This window comes from Balaenoptera ricei, chromosome 1 (assembly GCF_028023285.1).
Source record: "Balaenoptera ricei isolate mBalRic1 chromosome 1, mBalRic1.hap2, whole genome shotgun sequence".
NCBI lineage: Eukaryota > Metazoa > Chordata > Mammalia > Artiodactyla > Balaenopteridae > Balaenoptera > Balaenoptera ricei.
In genome coordinates, this window is record NC_082639.1 from 108,365,002 (window position 1) to 108,376,183 (window position 11,182).

The 11,182-nt window shown below is 44.3% G+C and overlaps 1 protein-coding gene across 1 annotated transcript; it reads right to left on the minus strand.

Moving 5' to 3' along the window:
• Positions 1-6,848: 6,848 nt before the first annotated feature.
• SF3B4 (splicing factor 3b subunit 4) lies at positions 6,849-11,162 on the minus strand. Its single transcript, XM_059901489.1, has 6 exons — positions 11,062-11,162; positions 10,466-10,594; positions 9,669-10,211; positions 9,143-9,349; positions 7,457-7,630; positions 6,849-7,253 (listed from the first exon to the last, which is right to left on the minus strand). Exons 1-6 carry the CDS (start codon positions 11,093-11,095, stop codon positions 7,066-7,068), a joined length of 1,275 nt encoding a protein of 424 aa, XP_059757472.1. The 5' UTR covers positions 11,096-11,162; the 3' UTR covers positions 6,849-7,065.
• Between the last annotated feature and the right edge of the window lie 20 nt (positions 11,163-11,182).

An 11,182-nucleotide genomic window follows, 5' to 3' on the forward strand; every position in this document is an offset into this window, starting at 1 on the left:
CCTCAGTTTTCTCATCTGGAAAATGAGGGGCTTGGACTAGATGCTGTATCAGATCCCTGTGATTCTGTTCTCCTAAACATGGAGGTTTCAAAATGCTGGGATATGTTACATGGAGAGGGCTGGCAGGCTATGTCCCAAGCAACCTCACAGATGGCATTTGTGGTGTTGAATTTACCACTGACAAGGATGTGGGCCTTTGGAGTTTCGCATACTCCAAAGCTACATCTTGGAAATACTGTTTTGTGCCAACAAACTTTACAATTTACTAAAATATAAAACCATAATACATAAGCATTAATTTACAGTGAGAAATTTAACTGTCACTCAGACTGAAGGAAAACTCATGTCTGCATGTCCAGCACATTTTCTCCCTTAAACCAAATCAGAATAATAATGTCAACATATAAATGCACAATGACATAACTGACTGAACAGGAGTAGTTGTATCTTTAATGGCATCTGGCCATCCCCAGCAAGGAGTCGTGCCAATGGGTTCAGAAAACTCTTCTTGGCTACAGTTCTCCACCCCCATCTCTAAGCTATGGGCAGCCTTGCCAATGCTCCTGGACTACTCTAACTCTGCTGGTTAAGGCACGCTTTCCAGGATGGCTCTTGGAAAGGCTGTGCCCACGTGGGCCTCATGGACTCTCCCTTTACTGGCTAGCATTCACTGCTGACCTCTCTTCAGGTTGACATATTCTTTATTGAAATATGTTAATATTTTCAATTAGGTTATAGCCAAGTCCTGCTGGCAGGGAGCCATCTCTTCTCTTTAAGGTAACTTTGCATACTCTCTACTTACCCATTACTAAAATAGGAATCTTGTACTCTTAGAGAGAAAGGTTGTATATATTTTTCAAGTTCTGAGGAAAGACCATCATTTTTCCCTAGAACCAAGGACCCATACACCTCACCAGCTGCTCCTTCACATGTCCCTTTTCTGGGTTCATTAACATTAGAGTTCCTTAGGGGTTCAGTCCCGGGCCCGTCTCTGCGTCCACCTACTCTCTTCTCCTTGATCACTTCAGGTAGACCCATGACCTTAATGCTGCCTATATGCTATTAATTCCCACATTTCTATCTCCAGTCCAGACCTTTCCACCAAGCCCAAACTCAGAATCACCCTCTGTCAATTCAACATCATCACATGGGTATCTAAAAAGCATCTCAAACTTAACAGACCATAAACAAACTTCTGAACGAGTTCCTCATCTTTTTACCAAGGTGTTCAGGCCAAAAACCTTACAGTCATCCTTGTTTCCTTTCTTTCTCTTATCCCTACATCAGCAAGTCTTGTCGGCCCTACCTTCAAAATCTATTCTGTATCTACCACTTCTCCACCACTGCCCCCTAGTCTAAGCCACCATCATCTCCTTCCTTAGCTACTGCAACAGCCTCCTAACTGGTTTCCCTACTTCCAATCTTGCTTACTTAAAACCCATTATTCTCAGCAGTCAGGGTGATCCTTTAAAAACAAATCAAACCTGATCTAACAAATACGCTCCCAAGAGAAATGAGTGCGTATGTCCCATAAAAAGACAAGTACAAGTATTTTTATAGTAGCTTTATCCATAATAGTCAAAAACTTCAAATGTCTATCAGCCAAAGAATGGTTAAACCTGGATAAACAAATTGTGGTATATTCATACAGGAAATACTATGTAACAAACTTTTAAAAGACGGAACTACTATACACAACTGCATAAAAAGATCTCACAAAATATTGAACAAAAGAAGCCAGACCAAGAGTACACACTTTATGATTCCATTTATGTAAAGTTCAAGAAAAAGCAAATCTACTGTGAGAGAAAACAGTGGTTACATGGTGGGAATGTGCTACATTTAAATCTAAATGGTGGCCAAAAGGGTGCATACAGATGTAAAAATACACTTAAGAACTGTGTGTCTTTCTGAATGCATTTTATACTGCAATTTTTTTAAAAAAGCTTTAATGAGATCTTTCCACTCTCCTTTCCTCAAATCCTCTAATGGCTTCCCATTATAGTAAAAATTAAATCCACGCTCCTAACCAAGATCTAAAAAGCTGTGCATGTTCTGGCCCCTACCTGCTCCCTCCAACCCTCTTTCCTAGGTCTCTCTCAGGTTTCAACTCTGCTTTACCTTCACTGGTCTCCCTGCTGTGCTTCCAACACGCCCACATCTGCGGACCTGGGCACTGGGGGTCCTGCTGCCACTGATGGGAACTAGTCTAGACTTGTTCTTACCTCCCTCCACCAGACAGCTCTCCTCCACAAATGGCTTAAATTGGGTGTGGGAAATAAGATTATGGAGCAGGAGGTGATCAATGAGTGTACAGTAATGATGGTTAACATTGTTAGAGCATTTACCTGACTTGGGCACTTTTCTGACCATGTTACATTGATTAACTCACCCCACCTCCTCATTAACCTATGAGATGATCACCATTTACAGATGAAATTGAGGCACTGATTAGTTAAGTAGTAACTTGATATAATCACACAACTCAAAAGTGGCAAAACTAGGATTTGAACCGAGGCAATATAGATGCAGAGCTCTTACTCTTTTTAAATGCATCCATTTTAAGTGTATAGTTCCATGTGTTTTAACAAATGTATACATCCATGTAAACAACCTTTTGATCAAGATAAAGAACATTGCCCCTAAAAGTTCCCTTGTGCCCTTCTGCAGTCAATCTCCCCATCCTTGGCAACCACTAATCTCCTTTCTGTCACCGTAGATTAGATTTGTCTATTCTAGAGTTTTATATAAGTAGATTCATACAGTATATAGGTCTCTGGCTTCATAGCTCTGGGTTTCAGCGCTTTCCAGGGTTTTTAACCACTGCCTTATGCTACTTCCTGGTGTAGCTTCTTTCACCACTTACCTATCAAATTGGCTACTCCTCAGGACTTCCCTGGCAGTCCAGTAGTTAAGACTCCATGCTTCCACTGCAGGGAGCACGGGTTCGATCCCTGGTCGGGGAACTAAAGATCCCACATGCTGCGTGGGATGCCAAAAAAAGTTTTTTTAAATTGCTACTCAACATCAGCCACCCATCTATATCCTATCACTGCTTTTACACACCCCACTCCAAGGACACGAGATTGTCAGAATGGGGAGTGTAAAGAGGGACAAAACAGGGTCAGTGACAGCTCCTCTAAGATACCATTAAGTTCCAGTGAGAGATGCTAACAAGTGAAGCACCAAAATTCCTATCCTTGAAGAGCTTATAATCCAGTTAAAGAGAGGGGATAGCTTATATAGAAAGCCAATAAGTCGCAAGGCAAAACATTCATTCATTCAACAAGGACTTATTCAGTAAATATAATAGTATAATGTGACTAAGCAATTGGCTCTGGAGTTCAGACAGATCTTACTTCATCTACCACTTCTTAGCATGTGACCTTGGTCAAGTAAATTAATATCAGTTTCCTGATCTTAAAATTGGCATAACAGCAAAACCTACCTAAGGGGTTGTTTTGAGGATTAATTGAGATAATGCATACAAAACACTTAGTACAGTACCTGGCACATAGTAAGAGTTCAGTAAATATTAGCCATTATTATTTTTACAATTATTGTATATGTCAGGCACCTTTCAACACTCTCAGAAGATACAGATTAATAGAATGAGATTCATTAAAGGTTCTTAAGGGATTCAGTTTAGTGCAGGGATACTTAGACTGGGATCCATGAAACTTCTGGAATTTTTGCTTCAGGATATTGGATATATATGCATGTATGTATTTTTTCTTGGGTAGGGTCCACAGTTTTTATCATATTCTCAAAGGACTGTCCCATGACCTACAAAACACTGAGGACCCATCGTCTGGCGCATGCATTCTCAATGGGGGTGGTATTGCCCCCCCACACACAAGAAGTCAAAAATTGGTTCAGGGATGGGAATCTTAGATATTACAATGTTTATGTCCTTCCAAAGGGCCATAGTACATATGCAGAGACACAGCATATTGGTGATATTAAAATTTCACGCATAGGGGGAGGGCAATTAGGAAAAAATGTCGGGTGCGCAAAAACTAAAAAACAAACAGATGTGCAAACTGAAGTACCTAAGTGTACAAGCAATACTAGCTCTGTTCAGAGAATTGCTGAGTACTAGAGTCTGAAAGAACCAGAGGGCGGAGAGATAAAGGAGAGTTTAGGGGCGTCAAACTCAATGAGTAGAGGAGGCACTCAAGAATCATTGAATGAAGAAAAGCTCAGAGGTTCTGAGAATGAATGCCTGAGAAAAAAAGTGGCTCCAAAGAGAGAAGTAGGGAATTCAGCAAAGGTACTAATTTACTCTATGATGGTGTGAATTCATCAACATGATATCAGATAACAGCAGAAAATACCGCATGTGGGAGTTCCCTGGTGGCCTAGTGGTTAGGATTCCGGGCTTCCACTGCCGTGGCCCAGGTTCAATCCCTGGTCGGGGAAGTGAGATCTCAGAAGAGTCCATTCAATAGATAGGTAACCTGAAGACAGAAAGGACAGAGACTGAAACAAAGCCTCCCACCACCTGGGGCTGCTTCAGTGCTGTGCCAGGTTCCAAGCGCTCCTGGGACCTCAGCTTATGACCACATACAGCAGAACTCTGTTTGAAATTAAGAGGTCAGTTCGTCCCATTATGACTCAGAAGACTGGCATCCAGTCATGATGTGAAATATCACGTCTAATCTTCCCCCAAGCTTTTTTTTGGCTGCGCCACGCGGCATGCAAGATCTTAGTTCCCCGACCAGGGACCGAACCCATGCCCCCTACAGTGGAAGCGGGGAGTCTTAACCACTGGACCACCAGAGAAGTCCTTCCCCCAAGCTTTTGACACATGGAATCAGACATCCACTAGACGTCGCAACCTGCATATCTCACAACACACCTCAAAGTCGACATACCCAAAACTGAACTTACCGTTTTTATCCTGCCCCCCTAAATTCTTCCTGCTGCCTATGCCCATCCTTGATGCCACCCTCCCTTTCATTCACTGTACCCAATCTAATACCAAGTCCTAATTTGCCTTTAAATATCTCCCCACTGCATCTTTCCCTTTTCTTCCCTACTTGTCACAGCCCTCATTTAGCCCTCTTCTCTCACCTGAATTGTTGCCAGATGCATAACTTGTTACCTTGCCCCCAGTCTTCATCTCCCCCATATCTACTTTCTACAGTGCAACCATGGTTCTAAAACACCAATTTGTCATCCCCTTGCTTAAATCCCTACTGTGGTTTCCCATCATGGATAGCAGCTTCCCAACCAGTGTGCCTTGACAATGATGCTCAGTTATTAATTCCCTCAGCACTTTGGACTGCTAGGCAGAGCCTGGGATAGCTAGAATTCTTAAGCCAATAGCCTCGAGCCTAAAGAACACTCCTCTCTTTACCTAAACGTGTTGTTTGAAATGGTTCTGTGCCCTGATGTGAAAAAGGGCTGAGAAGCACTGATCTTTGGGAGCTCCCTAACTGGCTCTGACCTCATCCTGCCACCAGCACCAAACAGCGTTAGCTTTAGCGAATTATATACCATGCTACTCGTCAATCTCCGCTTCTGCTCAGAAACATCCCATCCATCTGGAATGAGCTTCCCTTCATCTTTGTCTGAGAAGCTTATAACCTTCCCTTAAGATTATATTCAAGTATCACTTTTTTTCCAGGAAGTTTTCGTGGACTTTCATGCCAGGTTAGATACCCTTCCTTACGCTCCCCAAAATATTTTGTTCCCTATGTGTCAGTCTACCCCCTCGGTAATGATCAGACAGCAGAACCGCCTTGCTCATCTTTGCATCTTCAGCGCCACCAGCACAGAGCCCTTGTATGTACCATGTTACATGAATGGGAATGATGCAAGAGAACAAGAGAGCCAGGCTCACCTTTTCTCTCCTAGAGTTTAGTTCATGGTTACATAAGAGCTTCAGAGAAGGGGGTGATATAACAGGATTAAATGTGGCAAAGAACAGAATAGGCCATTGGATTTGGTCTAGTTACTGCTCTAGTTACTGAAAGTCTGAGCACAGATTTAAATATGATGGAACTCAGGTCTGGAAGGACTGAGAATGAGAAAAAAAAATAGGAATAAGATACAAATCCCTTACCCAAGATACCTGATGGTATGAAGAATGAAAGAAAATGACGGCTTACTGAGTTCCTACTGTCCCATTTCAATTGTTTTGCAATCATTTAAGACATTTATATGGTTCCAAAGAAAACCACATTAACACAGTACACTCAGAGAAATCCAGTTTCCTCCATATCCCTTCCCTTCCCCCAGTGGTAACAACTTCCAATAGTTTTTGGTTTATCCTTCCATTTTTAAAATATAGACAAATGTATATATTACGTGTCAGCCCTTAGATAAGGAAACACACTATACATTCTGTTCTGCATGTTAGTTTCTTCACTTAACATATCCTGGAGCTCTCTCCAAACAGTATGTAGTCTCCCTCATTCCTTTTCTACTGCTGCTCAGTACTCTACTGTATAGATTTACCAGTTTATTCCACCATTCCCTTACTGATGGATACGTGAGTTGTTTCCAATCTACTGTTATTACAAATAGTGCTGCAGTAAATAGCTTTGTGCATGTTACTTTACATTTTTGCCATCATATCTCCAGGAACTTTACTTCTGTTCTCACTTAATACTCACAATAACCGATGCCATGGATACTGGGTCTCCATCTTATGTATAAGCTTGATGTAAGGAAACAACTGCTGTAGTACACAGCAGTCCAGCAACTGCAACAGCACATTACAGAATAAGCCCTTAAAACATGGAATAAACACCCTCACTCCTACCTTACCGCCTTCTCCCAATATACATCTCTTCTTAGAGAAAAAGAAGTTATTTTGCCAAGTTAAACACCACAAAGAATAAACAAGGAGTTTAGTTTTATTTTCTCTGTGCATTTGCAAAACACTCAGGACCAACACAGAAAAAAAATAAAACCTCCTGTGAAAAAAATTACACTTACAAAAGGAGGCCTGAGAGGGATTAGCGCCTTAGCCCCTGGGAGCTACAGCAACTCTGATTGGTCCAAGGAAGTGAACAGATATTGGGAGGCTATAACAGGAGGAAAGGCAATGAGAAATCACTGAGGGAGAGGGCCTCGAAGTGGGCCTCGAGGGGGAACTGGAGGCCGGGGAGTGGGTCTGGGTGGAGGGAGGGGCCCCCGCTGGTAGCCGTAGGGTGGAGGTCGTGGAGGGCCAGTGTATCCATGAGGGGGCATCAGTGGAGGAGGTCCACGCATACCATGAGGAGGCATAGGCCCTGGGTGACCTGCAGGAAGAAAAGAAAAATTTAGTAAAAACAGGAAACAGGAGACAGTTCACACTGGGACAATGCAGAGAGAGGACAGACAGGGAGACAGTGACAAGAAATCTAAGAAAGAAAAGTAAGGAAGTGGAGGGGATAAGAGGTGTGACAAAAGAAGCTGCAAGAATGCCACGTGAGGATGAGGGAGGTGGCTAGAACCTACTCACCCATGGGAGAGCCGAACGGAGGCCCTCGGGGGGGCATGCCCATTGGAGGAGGTCCAGGATGAGGCATTCCAGGTGGTGGTCGGGGGGGTGGCTGCCCCCCAGAGCCAGGGGGCCCAGCATGGGGGTGTCCTAAGCCATGAGGGCCATGGTGGGCCAGCTGCATCTGAGACATCCCTATGAAAACAAAACAGACACAAAGAGAAAGGAGACAAAAGGAAGTTAGACAAGAGGGCAAAGAAAACGAGACAGGAAGAGAAGTAAATGGAGAAGCAAGTGACATCAGGGAGAAGAGCATGGAAAATAAGGCTGGTAAAAAGTGCCCTTATCCTTGACTCCATTCCAAGAGAACAAACCAACCAACTACCCAATCAACTCCCTGCCCCCTGCAGCTCACTTGCTCCTTCCATGATTTAGGCACTGTAATAGTGCTGCAACAGTACATGACAAATGGCATGATTATTCTACTGAGTAGGATTTGGGAAGGTAACAGAGATGCTGTCTGAGCGAAGATCTAATTCTAAAGGATGAATAGGAATTTTTCAGGTGGACAGCAGAACGGGAACAGAACATTCCAGGCAGAAAAGATTAGCGTGTGCAAAGCACGTGCATGATCAACAGCATAGTATGTGAAAGGAAAACCAGTAACTCAGTAATCAGGAGCAGCGTGCAGTCATAGGAGTAAGGGGCAGGAGCCAGATGGTGAAAAGCCTAGAATGCTATGGTAGTGAGTTTGGGTTTCACTCTGTAGATAAAAGGGAGCAACAGAAGAATTTTGAGCAAGGGTGTGTGAACATCTGTATTTCAGAAAAATTACTCTGTGGAAGTCGATGAAAGGTAGAGATAATTAGAGTCAAAGTGTCAGGATATTACTACAATAAATTAGGTGTGAAATAATGAGGATATGAGAGCCTGAACTAGGGCACTGGCAGTGGAGGTCGATGCCAGATATAAATAAGACTTGGTATTAAGAGTGGGGTGACAGGGAATAGTCAAACATAGCTCCTAGATTTCTGAATCAAGCACCTGAAAACAAAGAAAACTAAAGAAAGAATACGTTTGAAGGGGAAGGGCAGAAGAATGGAGCTGTCCATTAAACAGCAAGATTAAGGGTATGGAATGTTAATAACCATGGAACAGAGATACAGATCTAGGAGGCATCAGTGTACAAATAATGGAACTATGCAGAAAAGAGAGCCAAACACAAAAACCTAGGTACAAGCAGAGAAAAAGGAGCCTATTAAGGTGGATGAGATTGAGGCTTCAGAGAGAGAGATGGAGAATCCAGAAAAATCAAAAGAGACAAGATTTTCAAACAGGAGGACATGGCCAGTTTCAAGTATAGCAAAGGTCAAACCAGATAAGGAGCAGAAGTGTCCCCTAGACCTGGCAATTAGGTCACTGCTTTTGGGTGGAATTCAGAGGAGAGAATGGAAGTAAAAGTTAAAGAAACAAAAAATAGCAAGTATAGTTATACCCTTTGGTAAAACTGAAATACGAAATGAAGACAGGATGGTAGTTGTTAAAGTAAATAAAGTATCTTGTATTTACTTTTACAAAAGAATGTCTGAAAGGAAGGAGAACTCTGGGACTATTTATTCTTGCTGAAGGACAAGCAGCAGCAGCGTAAGTGCTGACAGAGCTCCTCTACCAAGCTCACCCCGCTCCTTCCCAGCAAACAACACCCACCTGGATGGGGCATTCCACCCGGTGGGAATGGGTGAGGATGTGAGTGTCCATGTCCAGGATGTCCAGCCCCTGGGGTTCCTGCTGATGGGGGGCCATGTCCTCCAGCTCCAGGAGGCATAGGTGGTGGGGGCATGGCTGGGGGTATCCCAGGTGGAAGGGCTCCAGGAGGCGGTACTGGGGGTGGGAAGGAGCCAGGAGGAGGCATGCCTATAGAGAAAATATAAAAAGAGTTAACGACAGTGAGAAGCGAGTGCCTTTAGAGAGCCTGTTCCAATCTGGCCTCTCCAGGAAGGATGAGCTCTTTCTCCCTCCTCCCATCTCTCTAAAGTCAGAAGCGATGCTAGATGACTCAAACAACACCTTCTGGAGAAACTCAACAACTTGCTTCCCTCCACAGTCATCACCCCTCAATCCTTTTCTTATCACTTACTGACTCAATGTCCCTCCCTTTCCAGGTTCTGTTTCCTTCTCCCTATCTGCCAGCCCCCCAACCCAAGACAAACATATTTTTTATCAAAAGCTTTACCTGGTGGAGGAAGCCCAGACCCCAGTGATGATACCACAGGATTCGGAGCAGAGGGTGGAGGGGGTGCATCTGCAAACAGCTGATGAGGGCGGTCAGCCTGGGAGAGTGGGTTCTGTGCTGCCAGAAGTCGTTCAGCGGCTGAGCCATGACGCTCGCCCTTGGAGTCCTTCTTGAAAGCATAGGACACGGTGATTGGGCGGTTACAGAGGTACTGCCCATTCATGGCCTCAATTGCTGCATCCGAAGCATCAAATGAAGCAAAATTAATAAAGGCATAACCTTTGGAGTTGCCTGTGTCAGGGTCCCGCATAATCTTGGGGGTTTGTAAGATGACCCCAAAGGCGCTAAAAGTATCATAAAGCAACTTCTCATCGATCTCTGGGTCCAGGTTCCCAATGAAAATGTTGGCCCCCACATCCAGGTTTTTGTTGTGAGCTGATGCCTTGTTCACCCGTATTGGTTTCCCATAGAGTTTGATCATGTTCATGATCTTAATGGCATAGTCAGCATCTTCCTCACTCAAGAATTCCACAAAGCCATAGCCTGGGGAAGCGGAAAAGAAGAGATTAACAAGTGATTCAAAATGAGGTATAACTCATTTGCCTTCTGAAGCACAAAGAACGAGAAATAATAATCTCACTTCAACTGAGAATGGTTCCAGAAACAAACTGTGAGTTAGGCTTAAGAGAAAAAAATCTTTAGTTTGCTCATTCCAAAACTGTTATGAATACTGCTGGGGGCCTCCTGGAGCAGCCTGTCCCCTCAAAACATAACTGCAATTCTTGCCATGTACTCACCTTGGTGCTGACCAGTGACTCTATCCTTTGGCATGTGGGTGTTGACTACTGGCCCTGCCTGGAGAAATAGCTCCCACAGCAGTGGTTCGCTAACCTTCTCATCGAGGCCCCCCACATAAACAGTGGCATCTGGAGGACAGGATTAGGAGGTTAGGGCAGATAGGAGAGGAAATAGGGAGGTGACGGGAACATGAAGATGGAACCCAGGCGGGGGATTTGGGGGTGGAGACAGGGTATAGGAGCAAAGAGGGAAAGAGAGAGAGAAAAAAAAAGACGTTAGCTTAAGCCCTTACACCTCCTCCTTTCCAGAAAATAGATAACCTTCTTAAGTCTAACTTAGAGTTCTAGTGCAAATTCACTTGGTAATTTTTCTTTTTCTTTTTTTTTTTTGAGTGGGAAGGCAGCAGGGGATTGGACATAGCATCACACCTACAGGCCTCAGCCTGCACCCGTCCATCCCGTCCCCAGCAAGCATCGGGGCAGGTCCAGCACCCTTCGGAACGGCCCAATCTCCCGCCCCGGAGGAAACACTGCTGGCCCTAATCGGAGCCCCCCAAACTCCCTGAGTTCATTCCGGGCGTGTCCCCGCCAGTCACCCTGGTTCCGCTCGGAGATCGGCCCTGCCGCCATGGCGAAAGAGCTCCCGCCGTCTCCAGACAACGATCCCGCCCCCTGACCTCAGTCACAACTTCCACTTCCGGGGCGAAGGCGAACGTA